Source organism: Typopeltis vanoorti, chromosome 14 (assembly GCF_054136105.1).
Source record: "Typopeltis vanoorti isolate ZY-2024b chromosome 14, IOZ_Tvanoo_1.0, whole genome shotgun sequence".
NCBI lineage: Eukaryota > Metazoa > Arthropoda > Arachnida > Uropygi > Thelyphonidae > Typopeltis > Typopeltis vanoorti.
In genome coordinates, this window is record NC_143562.1 from 99,039,490 (window position 1) to 99,064,454 (window position 24,965).

The window sequence follows — 24,965 nt, forward strand, 5'->3', positions numbered from 1 at the left end:
AAACGCTTACCGTGCAGTTGTAGTCTTACCGGCACTGCTGCAGGACTCTGTACTATTTTGGCAAGAGCACTGAATCAAAAATTGCATGATCTTCAAGACACATAATATAATAAACGCACCACAATTCCAAAACTGACCGAGGACATCGCCACTACCTCACTCACGGTATCATATCATAATCTGCTCCTTGTTTATTATAGTCCTTATAAGGACTCATACAAAGGTTTTAGTAATACAGAGCCTTATCAACTTTACCTATACAAGTTGCTACAAGGTGTTTTCATTTTTAATAAGAATCTCTGGAGGAGATAGAGATGTAATTAATTTTTTAACTTGGGGATACTGTATATTAAGGTTACCAAGTAATTTTATAAGCTTGGTTATTTAACCCCTAATCCCAAGTAAGCAAACAGTTAAGTTTGCACCTGAAACATAGTTCAAGTCTGAAGATGAGTTCTACTGGTGTTGTACCATCTTTAGACTTGAACTATGTTCAAGTCTAAAGCCTACCGCAACACCTACCGCAAAATTATTGTCCTATCAGTCTTATCTCAAATCTGGGTAAGGTTGCAGAGAAGGTCATCCTCTCACGACTCCGAACCTCAGTAAATGACCTAAACATCCTCCCTAAAGAACAGTTTGGTTTTAGGCAACACCATAGTACTACCCAGCAAATCCACAGAATTGTGGAATACATCACCACCAGCTACAACTGGCACTAGTGCATAGGCGCTGTTTTCCTAGACTTATCCAAAGCATTTGACAAAATTTGGCATTTTGGACTCCTGCAGAAACTTATCTCAGACGGTACCTCACTAAAAATGGTTCACTTAATCCATTCATATTTTCAGAATAGATCAATGCAAGTAAAAATCGACGGTTCTACATCATCCCAGCGCCACATCTTTGCTGGAGTGCCGCAGGGATCTCTACTGGCTCCATTGCTGTTCTCTGTATACATGTCAGACATCCCACACAATCCGATGGCTTCCATTTTGGCCCTGTATGCGGGCAATACTAACCAGATCTCTCAAACCCCATTTCATTACCAGGTAGCTTCAAGAAAACATTCTAAAGCTGGAGGGTTGGTTCTCTAAGTGGAGATTGGAAGTCAACCCCCAGAAAACCTCAGCCGTTCTTTTCTCAAAAAGACCAATGCCTCCTGCAGGAGATGTGTTACTCTTCAATACTAAAATTCCCTGGAAGACAGAAACAAATTACCTGGGTGTGATTCTCGACAAAAAGCTATCTTTCAGTCAGCACACTAAGTCTGCATTCACAAAGGCATCTAAAGCCATAGCTCAGATCTATCTGCTAATTAATAGAAATAGCAAGCTCAGCAACAGAATCAAATTGCAACTATACCAGATGACAATTCGTCCTATAATCACCTATGCCTCTCCGGTCTGGAGCCACACCTCTAATGCTAACATTATCAAAATACAGCGAGTGCAGAACAAGTGCTTGAGAATGATTCTGAACGCCCCATGGTATGTTAGAAACAATCCGCTCCACAGAGACACAAATATTCCCTATATTTTCTCTTTTCTGCAATCCTTAGCATCCAAGTTTTTCCTAAAGACGTCCACACATCCCAACGATTTGGTTCAGCAAGATGCAGCATACGATCCAAAGGACATATTCAAATACAGAAGACCAAAAGCTATATTAGCCTCCTTTAGTGATGCATAATCTCCATGCCCTTTCAGGGCAAGCAATCTGCTCATAAATTTTACCTTCACTGTAACCACAACAGATAGCGGCGAATATGAAAAGCATCTTGCTTCACCCCTAAAGTCATAAATGTCAATTGTCAACCTTGGTATACCCATTTCTAATATATAAACTTTTATATACTAGTTTTGGTATATAAACCCTGGTATACCTCTTCCCTGATAACTTATAGTTTTCAGGGAAGAGGCTGCAGGTTCGAATCCCGCGTTTGTTTGTGAGTCGTTTTGAGGGTGTTTGTGATTGTCCTCTCCCAATATGGGCTGGGTCACCATGGGGGTAGACCGAAAACATCTTCACTTCACCCTGCAATGGGTAGAAAAATAGGCTATTAATTTTTATTTGTTTAAATATAGCAGACTGGTTCACCTCGTGTCGCTTACATTTAAAAACCGTCGCCTCCCATTTTTCTGTGCATATTACTACTTAATGGTTGATTTTCTTTGCCCTACATTTGAAAAGTATCAGAATAAATAAAAACTACCAGATAATGTAGATGAAACTCCATTTATTTCAACCACCGTTGACTAACCTGGTTGCACATGAAAAAGAAAATGATATCGGTATCACTCCAAGCTTCCGTAGCGGCTTTGGTTTTGATGGAAACTCGAAAAAATCTGAGTTCGAATCCCATCTATGACGCGAAGAACCTTTATCAGGACTTTTTAATCAAATGGTGAGTTATTCGGTCTCATAATAAGGGGAATGAGTTTTTTTTTTTTCATTTTCGAAACTCCGATTTTCCATTTCTAGAAACAGACAAACTGGCAAGTAAACAGATACTCGAGCAAGGAAGGCAATGGAAAATCACCTTTAGCCTTGCTGTTCCAGCTAGTTTTTGGACTAACGCACCTGAAAAGAAAAATTACCACTCAACTCAACTTTTTCAGCTCAAACAACTGTTTTCCCTCGCCAGAACTACGAGTGGTGAAAGAAAATTGAAAATCCCGGCATGTGGGTGTGTATTTTTATTATTTTTTGTCAAAAAAAATTTTTTTTCGACTCAAAATAAAATAAATGCTTACTCTTAATTAAGCTTTTTATACTTTATATTACTGAAAAATCATGATGTTGTTAAAATGTTTACTTTAAATTAGGGATGGCCAACCTATGGCACATGCGCCAAAAGTGGCATACTGGACCCCAATAATGATAATAAAAAACCTAAGCATATTTATGCAAAACGTATTAACCAAACCTGATTTGTAGAAACAAAATTAAAACTTTATCATTATTTTCAGCGATTTTATTGCTTGGTGCACATCTTTTGCACATTCATTTGTTTGATCCTGAGGTGCCAAGCGTTAGTAACAGCGGTGCGTCGCAATTTTTTGGCTGTCAGTTTACATTTGATACTCATGCGCTACGGAGTCGTGTTTTGTCCGTCCTTTGTGAATATTTGCAGTTTTGTACTTTATCGAAAATTAAGCCTTATTTTTATATTAAATCAATATATCGTGTCTTTTAACATATTTTTACAAGGAATTTTTAAGGATACAAGAGTTGTATAACACGTCTAAACTTGTACGTAAAAACATTGGCGCACGGAACGTAAAAGGTTGGCCACCTGCTTTAAATAGCATACCGTCTCGATTCCAATCAAGTCTTTAGTCAAGCTTTCACCATTATCACCTTCAAGATGTTGATTAATATCTTTCTTTTTAAACCTAATTAAATTCAGCTGTCGTTAAAAAAGGGTCTTCTCCATTGCCAAAAATAGCTTAGTTCTTTCTTTCATATTGCAAGCTTTTCATTTTTATTAATTCCTATTTTTTAAGATTTGTAATTTTATTAAGACACATTGTTGGTATAATTGCATATTAGGGAAAAAAAAACACGTATACAGCATCTGCCTATAGCTGAAGCATTCGATATTAATTTTGATGCATTTGCAATTTTATAATTATACTAAACTCATGAAATTTCTGCATTTATCATTCTGTATAATTAATTTACAACAATGTTAGCGATTAATTCAATCTAACATCTATCAGCGTATTGCTAATAAGATTTGGTGATTATCATACTATGACGCAATTCGCAAAATTTCAAGTAACCAATAATATCTCGTCTCCCAGCAGGGCACCACCTACAATTGTTTTCTATTTCCGGTGTTGCTTTATATTAACTTGTAAGAAAGTACTTCGTTTTACTTTAGCGTGCGTTGTTTTGAATATGAGGATTTGCACTTGTGGGTGTGCCAGTTTAATTTTGTAGACTGGATATCAGATTTGTTGGTTAAAATGTTTCACTGAGGAAATATAGTTGCTATTTATGTAGTAATCGTGTTTGTGATAAGATAACTGGTTTTTATTTTCATCTTCAATTATACTGTAAAAATCATCTGTATTCTAAATAAAGAAAATGTTCAGATTGCCTGTAGAAGGAGATACATTAATGGTGTTAACGTTACTAAGACAAAGTCCTGTAGTATTTGAGAATAGATCAGTTAATGCTTCTTGTAATTCAGACTGCACGAATTCTAAACAGGATAGTGTGTTTTCGGCTGCCCAGATACTCTTTGAGATGCAACAAAGAGGCCAGCCGGAACACACGGAAAATGATGAAAACGTAGAAAATTTACCCAAGAAATATCTAAAAGAAAAACGAATTAAGCCTAAATCTCGACAACACGAAAATGTAAAATCAAATCACGTAACAACGTATGTGGAGAGTGATTCGGATGACGACACAACAGAATGCACGTACAGCAGTTCACTACATGAATCTAACCCAGCCGGCAGATCTCTTATCCTGACTGAAGAAAAGGCTAGGAGTGAGGAATCAACAAATCGTTCAGATAGGCCCCACAGGTGTCCATATAGAGGATGTTGCAGTGCTTATCGGAAAAGTTCTCATCTTACAGCACACATTCGCAAACATACAGGTAAGTTAAATATAAAACATGTTTCTACCAATATTAGAACTGAATATATTTTGAAGTTTTCTTCAATAAAACAATTTTATATGTGCAGATTCCGCTGTTCTATGTCGACGATTATTATTGTTTAATTCCATATTATAATTTCAGCCTAATTATTAGATGGTTATACCATTCTCGAGTTCATCCCCCCCTGTATAGGCAAATTTATCATCAGTTATTATTTAAATGACTAAATTTATTGTCAGTATCATGTAACGAAATTTTAGCTTTTATTGTATATAAAAGATACGTCTATTCACAATGCCAGACTTCCATGTTTATGTTTATATACCAGATGAATTTTATTTTTAAGAACTGACAAGGTTGATATAACGGCTTACATAAAACTTTCCTCTCCATCTTTGACAGTGATAGCCCTTATTGGGTTTCCGGCCCTCATTGTAGAATTCCCGTAAAGTTGTTACTTAGTCGCACAATTAGCATTATTCCTTAAAATGAAGGAAAAGTGACTAGTTAGTTTCGATTTCATTATCGGTTACACCCTTTCCTAACTCTAGCATGCGATATGTTCATTTACACGATATTTTACGCGCGCGCGCGCACACACACACATATACGTGAATGAATAAATAGGTTGCAACAGCAAAACTTCTCAATTATTATTTATTTATTCATTTTTCATGTAACTGTTCAACCATATGTTAAGTTTCACTCCATATTAGCTATTGTGTATGTAAGTGGAGGGTGGGGGATGTTCTCCACAAGTTGCATGACAAGTTGGAAAGAGAATATGTACAAATAATATTGAATTGCGAAATAGTGACTTTAATTCATTGGCATTATGGAATATGCTATTTGGTAATTTATTTACAAATTTAGTTTGCGTTAAGACACTGCGGAGTTTAGCATAGTTAATGGCGTAACTGAAAACATTGGAGGTTCCCCCCCCCCAGTAGCTATATTTCCCCACTATATTTGAATTAGCTTGACATACTACTTGGCCAAGGTAAGTATCATGGCAGGCCTTAGTTGATGCAGATATCTTTGAAATGCCCGTTTAATAATGATTAATAATAAGCTACAAGAAACATAACATGTCTTGTGACGTTTTAAGTCCAAGGAAGTCTATATACTGTATTTTGTTATGCCTTTATTTGTAATCTCATTTATTTTCTTTTGGAATGCAAAGATGCCAAGCATTTCAAATATAGCAATAGAAATATATTAGTGACATTTGTGCATTTTTTTTTTGTTATGAGAAACTTTTTTCCTTTTTTTTTAGTAAAACAATTTCTAGTTTTATTTTACAAAACAAAAACTATGAGATAATAATATAGCTGAGGTTAAAATCATATAACAAAGCCATGTGTTTAATTTCACTTGGAATATTGCAAGGTTGGAGAGCTTACTATTTTGAGTTGCAGTTGTTCTTTTGTAGTTTAGAGATAATACATTTTTAAATTTAATATTTATTATAAATTTGAATGTATAAATATATTTAAATAAAGGGTTTGTTTTAAAATGTCAAAACCAAATGCACTAGGAATATGTGAAGGCAGTACAGGATTCGTTATGTAAACATATTAGTATTACTTCCAAGTCTTCAATGAAGTCGAACACAGACTGCAATAACTATCATACTTTGGCTTCAAGACATTCATTGTCATTACACTCACCACCCACTCCAGCAATGTGTTATAGTCATTTACCATGTGCTGTGCAAAAAATCTCTTCTCACTTCCTTACTCATATGACCTTTGTGAAGTTTCCAGGGATGACCTCTCATTCTCACATTACCCAGTGCAGTAATTCCCCTGTATCTATTTGTTAGGCTCCTCCCACCAACTTACACATCTCAATCATATCAACTCTACTCCTGTCTGCTAAGCTCTAAGACCACATTCCCTTAATTTTTCCTTATAATCAACATTCCAGAGTTCTGAGAGAATATTGAATTGCGAAATAGTGACTTTAATTCATTGGCATTATGGAATATGCCAGAGGTCATCCCTGGAAACTGTATAAAGAGGGTGTGAGTAGGGGAGTGAGAGGCAGGTTTTTTTCGTGCAGAGTTGTGAATGATTGGAATGCCTTGCCTGAGAGTGTGGTGTCTGCAAGGAGTTTGAATGTGTTTAAGACCCGGTATGATGAGATGTGTGTGAGATAAAAGGACCTCCTAGATGAGTCTTTGACTCCATGAGGTCTTGTTTAATAATAATAATAATAATAATAATAATATGTTATTCTCCTCTGCACACACTGTTCAATTTCCTTATTCTCCATATTGCCAGGTAACTAGATCTGTGTACAGAAATCCAAATGAGACCTGATTAGCCTAAAGTGGAACTATCGCCTCCTTATCTGTACATGTTGGCATTCTTCGAATTACAACAATAATTTTCTCAGTAACCCTTATAACTTTGCAGAGTTTCCCGAACTTCCTCTCTTATTCCAAGGTTTCTTAGCCTTCTTCATCTCCTGAAATCAAGTTCCTTCATTATAATAAACCTTATTCCATCTACCCTGTCCAAAGTGAATAATTTTACACTTAGCAACATTGAAATGACATCCCCATTCTTCAGTCCAAAACATCAACCTATTCATATCCTCTTGTAACATCACATCAGAAAGAACTTTCTGATATTGCTCAGTCAACTATTCGATAATCAGGTTACCAAATGACTATCACTTCACTTCATAATCATCTCCTGTGTTCAATACTACTCACGCTATTATAAAATGTAACCAAGTTACTAAAATGTGATGTCCCCTTAACAAATCCTTGCTACTTTCCAAAAGATTTCCATCCTCATCCATTTAAGTTTGTAAAATGTGGATTGATGAGAATGGAAAGCCAGCCTCTCTAACACCTTCACCACAATACCTGATACACACACACTGGCTTATTGGATTTTCCCTTATTCATTGGAACTATTTTATCTTCTTTCCACTCCTCTGTTGCTGGAAACATGTTTCATCACATAATTTCATTATGACAAATATGTCATAATGAATTTATGCAATAGGTTTCCAAACTTTTTGAGTAAGATTATCTCAAAAGAGAGAGAAAAGAAAAGAAACATTCTCTTTCTGCATTTAGAATAGTAAAGAAAAAAAATGCAATGTTAATGTTTAGAAATAGCTGTATTTCGCTTAGGATAGCAGTTGTAGTTTCCCAACTTTGAATAACAATCACTATTCATAAGACTATGAGATGCTGCTGCAGTTGATGTGAAATCAACATCCTCTCTATAAAAGTAATATTATTATTATTATTATTATTATTATTCCTGATACCTCCAAGGAGTCCGAAGACTCATCGCGGGAGGACATCTTCAACTGTCTCTACACCTTACCTCTACTACGAATCAACGCCATCTACCGCCCACCTCCAACACCACCACAACTAGTAATTTTTGTCTGTAAATTGCGTGTGTTCTGAAGGGCCGATTTGTATGTATGCAGGATGAAAAACCCGAGTTTCCGGGAGAAAAAACCCTGCTACCTCCGTATGAGATCGGCTAACTCACCATCGATTGAAATCGACCAGATAAAGATTCCTCCCGTCGCGACGAGAATCGAACTTAGGCCTATTCCATATAGTAGTAGTAGTGAGCATACTAAAGGATTAGTATGCTCACTATGTCATATTGAGTATAATATACTTTCTAACCAAGCAAAAAAAAAAAAAAATGTTGTAAGGTTATGTACTTCATGTGGTTGATAGTCATTAGCCAGTGTGAGACCACAATCCTGCAGATGTCCATGTTGTCTCTAGAGCTGGATCCAGATTATCAAAGTATTTGTTTATCCACTGTTCTAATGTATGATAGTTTCAGAGTTTTTTTTGGGGGGGGGATGAGATTCACACACAAAAAAAAGAGAAACTTAAGTTTCTAATGCACAAAGGAGACAGTAAGTGAAATTATCTCTTCCTTAAAAAATCAGAATGAAAAACTAAATTTGTGTAGAATACCTAATGAAAATTATAATCTCTTGATTATAAAACTATAATTATAAACTATATATGGAGCACAATAAAAAATTTTGGAAATGCTACTCATGGGGCGTTAGATGGAATGATAAAAAGAAATGTATTATAGCATGTGAGAAGTGCAATGAAAGGTTAGAACATTCCAAAGATGAAAGCGGTGTTACTGGGAATTGTCAGGAAATGGATGGGTGTGCTTGCGACTGTAATAATAGAAGTGATGTGGAAGAGCTTAGGCATAAGTTACTGAAAATGAAGAGTCAAGTTACATGTATGGAGGAGAAAATTGAATGTTTAAAGAAGAGGATAACTGGTGTAAATGACAAGGAAGTTAATAACAAGAAGCAAGTATATATAAGGATGACAGGATTGCTTGATATGGTGACTCAATCATTAAAGGTGTGGTAAAATATTAACTGCATAAGATATGTTTTACAGATGGTACAATAAAATGAATATCAGATGCTTTGCATAGAAGGAAGGAATGGGTTTCAGAATTAGTGGTGGGCACAAACGACTTGAATAATGAGACAAAGAATGTGGAAAGGGATTTGAAGAAGTTGCTGAAGGAAGTGAAAAATAATAGTGTTATTGGGAAAGTTGTTGCCCAGATATGACAGTAGTGAACTGAGAAGGCGAGCAATGATACTGAATGACAAAAATGGCTGCATTGTGTCAGGAGAGTTCAATTTGTGAATGTATGGAATCATTATTATTATTATATGACAGCATCAGGGAGTCCAAAGACTCATCAAGGGAGGGCACCTGCTCTACAGCTCATTCTAACCACAACTACACCAATGCCATTTACCACCCACCATCACTAGTATTTTCACAGACAATCATAAACATCCATGCCAATGGCAAGATTTGAACCCACAATCTTTTGGCTGGAGAGTGGATACGCTAGCCACTCAGCCAACCAGGCTGGCTGGCCGAGTGGTTAGCATATGGAATGAATTTGAAGGGAAGTTAGAATGGTCCAAAGCTGATGGAATGCATTTGAATGGGTTTCAGGTTGGTCATTTGGAGCAATTGTTGTTTAATAAGAGTGCACAGGGTTCATATGAAATTAGAAAAAACAGAGAGAGGTTGAGAAGCAGGTTGTGGAAGGATGAGAAGAGGATGGATACAAACAGGGCGGTTGCCAGATTGGATCGTGCCCTGAGGCAAACAATTAAATATTACCCCTTATGGATTACAAAACAAAAATATAAGACACTCTCAGATTTCTATTTTGTTTTTATTACAAGAGAAACATTAATGCAAAACGATTATATACTAATATTAATTAAATGTTTGCTCTACGGGAATACCGCACAATAAAATTGTTTAAAGCTCTTCTAAATTTAAATTATAAGCTATGTCCGCCTCTATTGATAAAGTTGTGATTTGCAGTCATATTTGTTGGCAAATAATTTTAAACAGTTTAAGCATGGGAAAACTTCTTTCTGCACTTGTTACGCTAACAGGAATTGCTAGTGTAGTGACGTTACCTACTGCAATATGGCTGAACGAGTGCCCTTATTAAGCAGCGCTGTGAGGCAGGCTGCCTCTATGCTACACCCTGTCGGCAGTACTGGATACAAAAGGTAGGAAGTGATTATAACAGAGCAAAGTGATGCACTGCAATTAATTAGCATATGATGATACAGTGGCCATGAGTCTCAAATGGATAGTATGTCACCATCTTATGAAACTGCTTATAATGTATTTTTTTGTCTGTCAATTGTGTGTGTTTTCCTGGCTAGTTTGCCTGTTCGGAGGGATGAAAAACCCAAGTTTCTAGGAGAAAAAAACCCTTCTCCTCTATAGGAGACCAGCTAACTCACCTTTAGTTGAAGACTAGATAAAGGTTCCTTACTTCATGGACAGGAATCGAACCCAGGTCTTTCTGACCAAAAGGCTTCGTCTATACCTCCTGAGCTATCTTGGCGCTGATGCAGTGCAGAATGGTGGGGATTGTAAGAATATAAATGAAGATGGTTAGAACAAAGAGAAGTGCACTATAGCATAGAGAGTGTAAAGAGTGATTGTATTGATGGGAGGTCCTCAAAGAGTGAGGAATTGCTATTCTTGTATACTAATGTATGGAGTATCAGAGATAAAGGGCTGAGTTTGTAGCATTGATTGAATTAGTATACCCAAAGATAATTGGCATAAGTGAAACCTGTTTGACTGAGGATCATATACCGTCAGGACTCAAAATGGTAGGATATAGAAATTTTTGAAAGGATAGGAAGATCAAGAGGAGGAGTATTGTTAATGGTAGCAGAGAAATTGTCCTTCAAGAGTCGAAGTGGAAGTACATGTGAGCATTTTAAAGCTATTTGGTGTTAAGTTGAGATCAATAGAATAGTATATCTAATAGGCCAGGAGCCAATGTAATAGTTCAGAGAATGTAGAAAGTATTGATTGAAAAAGTTTAGACAAATTAGGTGGGCAAGTTAAAGGAAGATGGTCCTAATTGGAGATTTTAATTATAGAAACATGGATTGGAAAGAGAGAGAGTATATAGTAACAAGGAGAGTGAATTTGTTGAGTTTCTGCGGGATATCCTCGATGAGTCTTTGGACTCCCTGGAGGTATAGATGAAGCCAAATTGATAAACATAAATGATGTTTATCAATTTGGTTGATAAACATCATTTATGTTTATCAACCAAATCCTCTATTCTATTTCTAACCAATTTTTCCAACACTTTGATCACAACTGCAAATATACAGACTTGTCTATAATAAGAAACTTCTGTTCTCAAACCATGTTTATCAAGTCTCATTATTTTGCCTTCTTTCCACACCTTAGGAACCTTACCCACTGCTAGACTCTCATTAAATAACCAGGACAAGGGCATGGCTAACTCTTTTGCACATTCTTTAAAAATAAGTGGTGATATGTCATCCATTCCCACAGCCTTATTAGCATCTAACCCCAGCAACACTTGATAAAACTCCGATTCTTTCACCTTTCTCTATGATGGTCAGCATGAGTTTGTGAAAGGCAGGTCTTGTTTAAGCAATCTGCTTATGTTTTATGATAAGGTGATGAGTGTGTTGGAAAAGGTCAGAATTGTATACACTGACATCCTTAGACTTTGCAAAAGCATTCAATAGATTACCACATGATAAGCAGTGCACAAGCTGCAGAGGATAGGAATAGATAGTATATTGATTAGATCGGTTCTCTGAATGATACCAGCAAGTTGTCTGGAGTGGTGTCTCAGTAAAGGAAGGGGACCAGGGGCATGCCTCAGGGTTCTGTTCTTGGCTCCCTGCTGTTTAACTCTTTTTTGTTAATGATATTTTGTCTGGATTGACTAGGAATCTTGAAATGTTTGCTGATGATGCAAAGTTAGGTAGAAGTATCAGGAATAGAGCTGAAGTTAATTCTCTACAGGATTATTTGAATAGACTTTTTGCTTTTGACAAATGAGTGGAGCTGCGGTTTTAATGTTAATAAATGAAAGGTGGGATAGAAAGATATAAGGCTAATTACTGTATTGGTGATGTACTTCAGGAAGTGGATGCGATTCGGGATCTTGGAGTGATGGTAGACAGTGTACTGAAGTTTTGAGGGCACATCGCACGTGTTGGAAACATTGTACATTGTATTGCTGCTGTGTAACAAAATACATTGACATGTAGGAATAAGGAAGTGGTGGTGCATCTATATAAGGCATTGGTTAGACTGCATATGGACTAGTGTGCCCAGATTTAGTCACCTAGTTTTCATTGTGATGTGGAAACACTAGAGAGGATCCAAAAATGAATAACCAAAGCAATAAAAGAGCTGAATAAATTAATCAAACTGAAGTCCTAAAAAAAGTTAACTATTTCTGAATACCTCTCCTACAAATCTCATTTGTTTCCTAAATTAGTGTCGCTCTCTCATGCTTGTCAGGTTTCCCTTCTCACCCCCATATTTCAATTAATCTAGATTTGCTACTATTATAAATTAAACTGCATCATTCTTATGTTAAACATTTACAGAGCCTAGCAGACAGGAAGAAGCACGATGATATTCTTTTTAATCTATGTGTTAAGGCTTAAGTGCTGGGAGAAACTCGTGTCTTAATGGAGTGAAAGCACTAAGAAAGGATTAAAAATAATATTTAATTCTTCAAATATTTTGTATCAGTTACTGAGACATCATCAGGGTGTACAATATGAGACTTCTAACCTATGCACACAGGCAAAATAAAACTAAGTGAAACATGTTGATGAAAGACTCGTCTTAACTAGTTGGGGTCTGTGGCCACCTATTTGAAGCCTAGGATGTAAACTGGGGTCTCAAAAGTATTGGTGGTTCCCATATTTTGGGAAGTTTTATGCAACCATATTTATTCAAATTAAGCTGATTTCTGAGAAATTTTATATTATATATTTTTTATGTTTTATTTATATTTTTTAATATAATTTTCATTTATTTTTTTCTAATACATTTTTTTTTTCTAAACAAGTTTATGTTTAGAATACTTTTGTTTGTTTTTACTGTTTTCATTTTCTTGAGCATCTTCATGGAGTCACTCATTGTGGGAGGCTTGCAGCAACCATTATTCACACAATACCTATCATCCTTCTACTTGAATTCATTTACAGACAAAGCGCGCGTGTGTGTGTGTGCGTGTGTGCGTGCGTGCGCGCGCGCGCACACACACACACACACACAACTGCTTCTGGCAACTTATCCTTCCATTGACCACTCCACAGGCAAAAATTATACTGCCTTTGCTAACCACATCCTTGATACAATTTTCTGATTCACTGTCTTCCAGCCATGTAGTGAGAAGTCTTGTTTTGTCATTTCTATAAAATCCCTTGAATAACGTGTTTGTATTATTCCTTCCTTTTCCATCTATGAACCAGCCTTTGTAATTCCTCAGACCTTTGGTCTGTCTTCTAAGGAAACATTCCATAGAACAATCTTGGTCACTTCCCTCTGGATCCTCTCCACCACTTCCTTATCCTCGAGGATCCAGGTGACTAGATCTATACAGTAGTCCAGATGTAGCCTCATAAAGAGGGATAATAACTTCCCTATCCTTGTGTGTGTGTATATACTTCTACATATTGGAAATTTGAATATTTTGGCCACCTATGCGATGCCACTTATCCCCAAATCTGTGTCCTCAATTTCCTGCAATCCAGTTCCATCAATATATGCAGCTTGTGATCTCTTCATCTCAAAGTGCATAATGCAAAATTAAACTAGCAGCTGTTATTCTTCACTGATATAAGTCTATTTAAATCATCCTGCAGGATATCTTCATCATATTGCTCTACCCCATTTTGCATCATCAGCATACAACTGGATATTTCCCCTTAAATCATTTTTTATATTATTGATGTGAAAATTAAATAACAGTGGCCGAAGTACAGAGCCCTGCAGTGGACTACTGGTTATCCACCTTTTCCTGGATTCAATTCTTCTATAGTTTATTGTCTGCAGATCATTCAAACTCTTATGTATATATCACCACCTTCATATTGATCTATCCCACATATGCATATTAATAAAATAATTTATGATGTTCTAAATTCATCAGAGAAGTTCAATGTTTGTGTTTTCTGAATACTGGTTCAGAATCTTAAAGGGGTTCTAAAGAGATGTGATGGGATTGATCTTGGTCCATCATTAGTCTTTCTCGTTGTTATTGTGCTATTTGTGTTGAGTGTTTTAAAATAATCTGGCCTTGGGAGTTGATTAGAAACACCTGGGGAAAAAAATAATGTAATTTATTTATTTTACTCTTTTACAGTTGGTATAGATGAGCCCTTTGGTTGCAAAGACCCGGGTTCAAATCCCATCTATGACATGAGGAATCTTTATCAGGTGTTTTCAATTAAATGGTGAGTTGGCTGGTCTCATACAGAGGTGGAGAGTTTTTTCTCCTGGAAACTTGAGTTTTTCGTCCCTTAAAACTGGTAAACCAGCCACACAGTATACAGACATTGGACACTTCAGGAATAAGGTGTAACCAACCTATTCCATCAGATTTGGTTTTGAATACCTGTCTGGTGAAGTCAATCTGTGCATAAATATAAATCAGGAAGAAAGGACAGACTCAAATAAACACACCTATTTATGCTTTCTGCTTTATTGCACCAATTCATTAATTCCATACTTTTGTGGAATATAGGTTCAGATACAGAGTGATCCAATACATACACAGAAATCGTTTTGTTTGACAACAGGCATTAGGTGTCATCCTGTTTAGTATGAAATTGCAAATATATACCATTTTATTGCTGCTTTTTTAAACTAATTGCTTTTAACAAAAGTAAGACAACAAAAAAATTACCAAGTCTCCTCTTCCCCCCAAGGGGAGAGGAGACTTGGTAAATTTAACAAAATAACCTTGTTATTTTGTTAAATTTGCAATTTGCATCAAAAGAGAAAACTTTCACATGCAAGTAGCTATTATTAGAACCTATCTAGAAGAAACAAATGTTCTTTCTCAAAATATATGTACATCATTAATTTACTGATAATGATACTTTTTTATGGTGGTTTCTTGGAATGAAAAACTAAGTAAAAGGAACTATGTAATTGACTTTTCAGTTGCTGTTATTGCTTGTTGTTAATTTATTCTTTTAAATGTTATTTTTTATAATAGAAATAAAAACAAAAAATGAATATGCAATTGTTAGAAGCTACATGTAACAAGCAAAAGAAAGACAAACCTAGTAAAATGAATGTATTTTGATCATGGTGTCTGTGTACTAGATGTGATAGCCTTGAAATGGCTTGAAATAGTTCCTTGCTTGGTCTCAACAGCATGTTACCAATTGACCAACTGTAATGTATTTTAGGTTACAACATTTTATGGGTGGATTTTCTTAAAAACATGGTTTTATTATTTAAGTGAAGGGATATAATCCCATATTGTTTCTTAGCCTATATTCGGCATGAAACTCTTCGAGTTTCTTATTCGTCTAAGAAACAATATGGGATTATATCCCTTAACTTAAATAAGTTCATGTCACCGAATTGAAGCCTTTGGCTCTTCATTATAATTAGTAATTATGGTTTTATTATTATTAATATCTGACTTTTATGGAATCAAAGGACTCTTTGCAGGAAGTCCATACTCTCGCATGCAAAAATATCATTGAACTGTGCCTTAAACCCATTCATTTTCTATACTCTCAGGCAGTGCATTCCAATCGCTCTCCATGCAAAGAATCTACTTCTTGCACCCTCCTTATATAATACTTCTCACACCTCCTTCTGTGCACAGTAGCCTAATCAAAGTCTTATACAAGGGAACCATAGCTCTTTGCTTCTGCATGTCAGTATCCTCCTAATTATTGCATAATCCATTGGGATGTTCTTACAATTTTAGCAATGTGACATCTAAACTCAAGTCTCTGTCCACCATCTCTACCAGATCTGTCATCTCCTCTACCTCCTTCAAAATTACTCCATTAATTGTAATTTTTGTAACACTGCATCCCATTAATTATTTTTTTATAATTAATTGTAACACTACATCTCATTCTTGCCTACACTTAATGCTTGCACTTTTCAACATTAAACTGAAAGCTCCACTCATATAGTCTATTTAGATACTCCTGCAAGAACACATCTGCTTTACTTCTCATAGCTCTTCCCAACTTTGCATCATCAACATATCTGCAGATAAGCCAGTCCGAACGTCATTAACCTAAGTTAAGCAATAATGGTCCCAAAATAGATCCTGTTGCACTCCACTTACATGTCGCATGTTCAGCATACTCACACATGCTACGTTGCATGTTCAGCATGCATAGCATGGCTGCACTTATTTCAGAAGGTGATGCTCATCTCTTTAGTAAAGAGTTGTCATCTATCTCCTTTGTGAAGAACATGTGAAACATGTTTCTCTTTTTGAGAGTAAATTGACATCTTATTTTCTTTTTTTTCTCTGTATCATTTGCTTTGACTCAGAATTTCCTTTCCATATTTTGGAGAGCATAAATACAGCAAATGGATGTAACAGCATCTTGCTCCTTGAATGAAAATGTTACATTTCCCAAGAAAGTGCTCAATTCTAGCCTGGTTGACTGAGTGGTTAGTGTATTGCTCTCTAGCCAAGAGGCTGCAGGTTTGAATCCCACCATGTGCATGGATGTTTGTGATTGTCTGTGAAAATACTAGTGGGGGTGGTGGGCAGTAGATGGCATAGGTGTAGACCAGTGCCTCCCAAACTTATGGATGTAAAGGCCCGTTTGAAAAAATTAAAATATTTCACGGCCCCCATCGGAAAACAAAATTGTAATACAGACATATGTTATTATAATATTTATTGTATTTATATTCAATACAAAACATACACAGCGAATATTGCAAAAATCAAATGCAAATATTAAATTTTTAGCATCTTACATATACATTTGACATGGCACATTATCTTATATGTTTATATAGATAGATGGATGGATATTATCTATCTTATTAGTCTTAAAACATTTTATTTGTTTTCATTATTTCATGGCCCCCAAGGGGGCTGCGGACCACAGTTTGGGAAGCGCTGGTATAGACTATGATGGTAGTTGTAGTTCATTGTAGTTGGTGGAGATGGAGAGCTGTAGAATAGATAGCCTCCTTCAATGAGTCCTTGGACTTTCAGGTGTCACATTATAATAATAATGATACAAGATTTTTTTTTTTTTAATGATACTGTTTCTCTTAACCTCTCTACCAGCCATGGTGGATGAAATAGTGATAAAAAAATTTGCGCTTCTTATCCATGTTATTCAATAGATGTTACAGAATTGTATCCAGATTTTGCTGAACGTCTAAAGACGTCATGGCTGGTTGGGGTGTTAAGAGTCACTTAAAATGTGCTCTGAAAACTTTGTTGCCTTTTTGAAAACAAAGTATTCAAAAAAATCTTCAAACAAAATGATATACAGTAATAAATTAATATCTGCAGCTGAGATGGCATGTTAGATTTAGGAGATAAAAATTTCTAGAGCAATATGATGAAAAATTTACAATACAAGATTTAAACTGTTAAGAGGGCAGTAGAACTTGATACATGGTACCACATATTTTAAGAGAAATATTTCCAAAAAAGTATACAGAAGATTTGACATGATCACCAATTTTAAGCAGGATAAAACTGAATATTATTATACGGGCACCTCCATGGAGTCTGAAGACTCATCGTGGGAGACCCAATCTATCATACCTCTCCTTGAACCTGTTAACAGACAAAGCACTCACAACTGACTCTGGCAACTCATTCCACTCTTCAAGCAAAAAATGTAGTCCTTGCACTCCTACTGACTTCACCTTTATTCAACTTCCTGGGATGATCCCTTGTTCTGGACACACAAGCTAGGTGCTGAAACATTTCCCCTACATCTATCCTATAAAACCCTTTAAGCAAGTTAAATGTTTCTATCATATCCCATCTTTTTCTCCTATCAGCCAACTTCTGCAATCCACACATCCTCAGTCTATTCTTATAGGGAAAATTCCACAGGTCGCTCACCATCTTGGTCACTCGCCTCTGAATCCTCTTCACCACTTTCTCATCCCCAATAAAGACCAGACTTCAGCACAGTATATCATATTGAAAAGAGTTTTTAACAAAGTTTTAGAGTGAAAGTTGAGCAACTTCCAGAGGTGAACTGTTGACTAAAATACACAAATGTTATTTAAGAAAAAATGACAGTGAGAAAACAAGAATCAAACCTTAATTCTTGAAGAATGTGAAGAATCATACCTGAAAGAAAGGAGTGGTTTCTTTGCATGGAGGGTGGTTGAACTTTGGAATGCATTACCTGATAAAGTGGTGAGAGCAAGAATGGTCAACGACTTCAAGGAGTAGTATGATAGACTTTGTGTTTCCTAGGAAGGACCTCCCACGATGAGTCTTTTGACTCCATGGAGGCCTGAATAATAATGATAATAATAATAAAACCTTTAGAGATTCATTGAAAAATCCTGAAGAAAACATTAATTCAGCCAGAGAGGCATGTGGTAAGGTTGTCTGCAAGGATAGGAAATCATAACTCCATAGAGAATTCAGGAAGTTAGAGGCAGTCAATGAAAAGAAAAAAAATATTGAAAGTTCCTTGGAATTAAGTCAGCTTGTGCTCTGAGAGGATACAGATAAAAATTAAAAAGTGAAGAATTCTGTAAAACTAGCTAACAAAAGTCATGAAAAAAACTGGTAAAAACATAGAACATAAATATCAGGAAGATGGACAGATATTCTGGAGGCCTATTGAAAATGCCAGAAAATATCAGAAATGGGGGGGGGGAGAATACTCTGACAGGAATTGAAGATAATAAAGGTGACATAACTGAAGATAAAGATTGTCTGTAGTAATTACTTAGAAGGATTGCTAAAGGAAACAAGCAGCAACTGCATGGTGGTAGAAAACACTTAATAGGAATGCAATCAGGAATATTGATATATCAGGAAACTGATATATCTATACTTGAAGTAAAAAAAAAAAAAAAAACTGGGAAAGGCAGCTGGTGATAGATGATATTCTAATGGAAATACTCAAATATGGAGGTAAAAGAGTTTTGCAGGACTACTTGGCATAAATCAGAAGCCCTGCTCAGCGGGTCTAATTTCAGATGATTGAAGTAGAGCTTTCATAGTACCCATCTATAACAGGAGAAATAAAACAATACAAGAATTTAAGAGAAATTTCTGTACTGAATGTTCCTGGTAAGATTTAAGGAAGTATACTCAAGAAAAAGTTAAGAAAAATTGTGGAAAGGAAGCTTTGGAGAAGAACAAGCTAGATTCAGGCCTAGTCTCTTGGCACATTTTGAAGAGCTTTTAGCACAAGGTGCCAACAGAAAAGGATTTTCAAAAATGCTAGTAATATGGTGTAAATGGTATATTATATTGGACAATACATAGTCTATATTATTATTATTAACATCTGACCTCCATGGAGTCAGAGAATGATCCTGGGAAGTACACATTATTGCACACAATGCTCATCCAACTATGCTTTAAACTGATTTGTCTACATTCACAACACACTCAGGCAATACATTTCACTCACCAACCACTCTCCATGCAAAGAACCTGTTCTTCGCTCCTCTGATCACACTCTCCTTATACAGTTTCCAGCAATGGCCTCTTGTCAACCTGATAGCAACCTCTAACTAGCTTAGATATCTCAATCATATCCCCCTCCTCTCCTCCTATTCACAAGGCACTGCAACTTGCATTCTCTCAATCTGCCCTCGTACTCCACATTCCAAAGATTACTGACCACCTTTGTGAATCTTCTCTGGACCCTATCCAACATATCCTCGTCACCATGAAAACCCAGTGACCAAATCTGTGCACAATAATTCATGTGAAGTCTGATCATGGCATTATAAGCTCTATATTTCTGCATGGCAGGGTCCTCCACATCATTACAATTCAACTCCTGATTCATATGAGTCAGGAGTTGAATTAAATTGAATTAGATACAGGAAGATGCTTTTGATGTTAAATCAGGTATGAGACGAGGCCTCATTATCTCTGCTATTATTCATCATCTGAATTATTATTTTCTTGCCCTACGTGGTGTCATTGTGGAAGGTCCACACTAAGCAGTACAAAGTTTATCATACCATTTCTTAAACTCATCCACCATTTGCACTTTAACTATCCTCTCAAGCAATGCATTCCATGATTGTACCACTCTCCATGCACATAACTTGTTTATTACCCTTTTGCATATTACTAACTTCCAGGGATGGTCCCCTGTGATTGTACTTACCCTTTTTCTACTGTATAAAAATCTCCTCACTGTTAATCTGATATTAACCCTTCAACAGCCTAAATGTCTCAATCATATTCCTCTTTATTGTTTACCATCAAACTCTGCAGTCTGCATGCCCTCAGTCTGTCCTCATAATCAACATTGTGCAGTCCCAATATCATTTTCGTTATGTCTTTGCACCCTCTCCAAAGTTACTTCAGCCCCCTTCTAATCCTGGTGACCTGATGTGGTCTGATGAAAGCTTTATACAATGTGACTACCACCCTTTTATCTCTTGTAAGTCAATGTCCTCCTCAATATTGTAGCAATTATTATTATTATGATATCCTCCATGGAGTCATTACTCATTGTGGGAAGCCCACTCAGCCAGCAACATGTCTCTCATATTGAACTTGGAAATCATTTACACTGCCTGCATTTTCAATGCATTCCACTCACCAGCAACTCTGCATGTAAAAATTCTGCAACCTCATACCCATCTTCACCACATCTTTATATACTTTCCAGAGATGACCTCTTGTTCTTTTTATAATTCCTTCTGCATTGATCTGGTAAAATACTTTAACCAACTTGAAGGCCTTTATCATATCTCCTCTTTTCTTCCTATCCACAATGTCCTCCTCAATATACATTCCTTTCAACTGCTAACTAACATTCCAGAGTCCCAATATCACTTTGGTCATTCATCTTCAGATCTACTCTAGCATTTCCACAATGAAAACCTAGGTGACCAAATTTGAGTAGATAGTTCACGTGTAGTCTGACCATTGCTTTATGTAGAGGCAACACCACCTTATCTCTACAAGTCAACATATTTTTTTATCATAGCAGCAATATGACTGGTAGTGTGCTGTTGGAACTTTAATCAACTGATATTAACCCTTCAACAGCCTAAATGTCTCAATCATATCCCTCTTTATCATCTACCATCAAACTCTGCACTCTGCATGCCCTCAGTCTGTCCTCATAATTAACATTGTGCAGTCCCAATATTATTTTTGTTATGTCTTTGTACCCCTCTCCAAAGTTACTTCAGCCCCCTTCAAATCCTGGTAACCTGATCTTCTGATCAACGATCCTCATCACCCCAGTATCCCAAATTTCATCCACTTCTTGAAGCACAGCTCCACCAATACATTACATAGTCTTACTCTTCACCCTGAAGTGTAGTACCTTGCATTTATTAATATTAAAACTACAATCCTCTCATCTGTCCAAGCTAAAAGTCTATTCAAATCTTCCTGTAGAGAATTAAATTGGCACTACTCCTGATAATTCTATCTAACTTTGTATCATCAACAAACATTTGAAGATCCCCATTCAATCCACATGAAATATCATTAACAAATAGGTTAAACCGTAGGTGCCCAAAAACAGAACCCTTAGGCATGCCACTGGTCACCTTCCTTTTCTGAGATACTGCTCCAAAATAGACAGCTTGCTGGTATCATTCAGAGAGCCAATCTCCGATCCATCTAATCAATATATGTAGCTTGTACACCAACTTTTCATGTGGTAATCTATCAAATGCTTTTGGAAATTCCAAGAATATCACTGTGTATGATTTGCCCTTATTCAACACATTTGCCACCTTATAAGTAGATTGCTAAAACAAGACCTACCCTCACAAACCCATGCTGACCATCATAGAGAATGTTATGTTCATCAATCCAATCCTCTATTTCTATTTCTAACCAATTTTTCCAATACTTTGATCACAACTGTAGATATACACACCGATCTATAACTGAAAACTTCTCTCCTAGAACCATGCTTTTGGAAAACTACTATTTTGCCTTCTTTCCACTCCTTAGGAACCTTCCTCACTGCAAAAACTCTCTTTAAATAACCAGGCGAATTCCTTAAAAATACATAGTGATATGTCATTCATTCCCTCATCCATGGAGGCCTGAATAATAATAAATAATAATAATAATAATAATCCTTATTAACATCTAATCCAAGCAACACTTGATACACCTCTGATTCTTTCACCTTTAATTCTCCTAATACTTGCCTTCCTTCTACATGATGCACAACATCATTCACACCAGTATGATATTCACTGCTTAAGTATTCATTAAATGCTTCCATTATATCATTTGCTATGGTCACTCTGCTACCATAAATATCCACCATTGTCTACCTGCCATAATTATTTTTCCTTTTGATTGCCACCTAGCAGAAAAATTCCCTTGGATTAGACCTGACTGGCCAATCTTCTCTCATATTCTACTTTTTTTTTCCATGCTTGTCACTTTTCTGGCCTGCAGGTTATAATTCTTCATGCATCTGTTCAGTAATGACTGGCTTTTTACCTCTTACATAACTTTTTTTTTTGTTGCACTTCTTGCTTGATTTTAGTGTTCATCCATCTCATTCCTACTCTGTTTATTCACTTAACTCTTGGTATGCAGTTATGCGTTGCTCGTATTAGATAGTTTATCATTTCTCATGCACTATCAACATCTTTTTTGCATAACTCATCAACCCAGTGTATCGATGCCAGTTGACTACAGAACTTCTCACATATGGTAGTTCCATTAATTACATTTATTTTAGTTAATATATTAGGTTATGTTGTAATTTACTTATAAAATACATTATTATCTACATATATACCTACTTGTCACCTTATCATAAAACATAAGCAGATTGCTAAAACAAGATCTTTTTCTTGTTTGACTACTGTCCATACCATACCTTACAATCATTCTCAGAAACAGGTTGCAGTGTTGCTACCTCGTTCACAACTGCATCATGTGAGGATATCACTAAATCTAATACCTGAAAACCTTGTGTTGTTGCCATCACATTCTGTTTAAGATAATTATCCTGTAGAAACTCAACAGATTCACTCTACTGTTTCTTCTTTCCAATCAACATTCCTATAATCAAAATCTCCCATTATGATCACTTTCCTTTTAATTGTTCAACTAATTGTTTAAATACTTATCAGTTAGTGCTCTCCATATTCTCTGGCCTAAAACAATATACTGTTCTGTTGATCGCAACTTTACACCAAATGGCTTCAAACTGCCGGCCTGATTGGCCGAGTGGTTGGTGTATCTTGTCTCTGGCCAAAAGGCTGTGGTTTCGAATCCTGCCGTGGGCAGGGATGTTTATGAAAATACTAGTGGTGGTGGGCAATAGATGGTTGGTGGATTGAGTGGTGGAGGCAGAGAGTTGTAGAGTAGGTGCCCTCTCTTGATGAGTCTTTGGACTTCCTGGAGGTGTAATAATGATAACTCTTCATACGTACTACTATTTTCTATTTCCATTCTGGAAGATGCAATTCCTCTGCTATCATTAACAGTACTTCCCCCCCCCCCCCTTCACCTTCATATTTTTTTGGAAAATTCTATATCTTCCTCAGGCAACCAAGTTTCACTTATACCAATTATCTTTGGGATACTGATTAAAATCAATGCTATGAACTCTGCCCCTTTATTTCTGATTCTCCTTACGTTTGTATACAAATATAACAATTCCTCACTCTTTGAGTCTATTCTACCAGAACCATCACTCTGTAATGTCTTTGCTGTGGTACATCTCTCTCTTTGATCTCACCATTCCCATTTTCCTGATCTGACTGATTTTCATTCATATCCCTATCATCCCTACCTTTTTTGCACTGCATGACTACCATAATCACTTCCTCACCTTTGTATCCATCTTCTTCCTGTCCTCTTGAAATTTTGATATACAATTACCCCAAGATCCATTACTTCTTTCAGTATAATCCCAACAAGTGAGTATGGAGCATCCTTTCTGTGTTTCCCAAATTTTAAAACCTTACATTTAGTTGCATTAAACTAATATCCCCCATTTGATTTCTCACTTTTCCAACCTATTCAAAACCTCTTAAAGAGCCAAATCATCAGCACTAATTATGTCAATATCATTGACATAAAGTTAGAATGGTAATGGTCCTTGCGGAACTCTACTTGTAACCTTCTTACTCCCCAATACTGCTCTTCCATATACAGTTACACCCTGATTGCTATTTACGTAACATGCAACTTACGTAAATTTGCAGTTACGTAATAAATCTACTAGTGCATATGAACACATTTGCGGCTTTGTGCAGGTGCATCTTTGACAGCCTTATTGCAGTACAGTAGTGGATGCCTCGCGCGGTTAGCTCAGTCACTTATCACTACTAGTTTTGTTGTTTTTTTTTTCATAATTTTAAGTGTTTCATGGAAGGAGAGCAAACAATGACAGATACTGCTGAGTTGACACAAGAATTACAGCAGGCGATGGAGACCTGTGCAACTGGCACAGCAGTTAGACCTGGAAGTGGATAATAGTGACATTAACGAGCTGCTTTTGAGTCACGATGAAGAGCTAACTAATGATGACCTTATTCAGGTGGAGGCATTCCGAAGAAAATACTAATCCGATTGAACTGCCAGACATAAAGAAATTTACAATAAAGGGACTAGCTGAGGTTTTTAACTTGATAGATATGGTGTTAACAAAATTAGAATCAATGGATCGGAACACTGAACGGTTCGAAAATGTTAGCCACGGTATCTATTCCGATACATCTAGCTAGAAGGCCATCTATGAGGACAAAAAAGCGTGTGACCACACAACCTACTCTAGACATGTTTATGAG

The 24,965-nt window shown here is 36.3% G+C and overlaps 1 protein-coding gene across 1 annotated transcript in view; it reads left to right on the top strand.

Annotated features, from left to right (window-relative positions):
• Nucleotides 1–3,927: 3,927 nt before the first annotated feature.
• Nucleotides 3,928–24,965, top strand: part of LOC150099799 (uncharacterized) — a 95,808-nt gene continuing 74,770 nt past the window's right edge. The window contains exon 1 of the mRNA XM_090404512.1: nucleotides 3,928–4,618. Within this exon, the coding sequence (XP_090260638.1) occupies nucleotides 4,096–4,618 (523 nt within the window). The 5' untranslated portion in view covers nucleotides 3,928–4,095. The remainder of the gene's footprint in view (nucleotides 4,619–24,965) is intronic.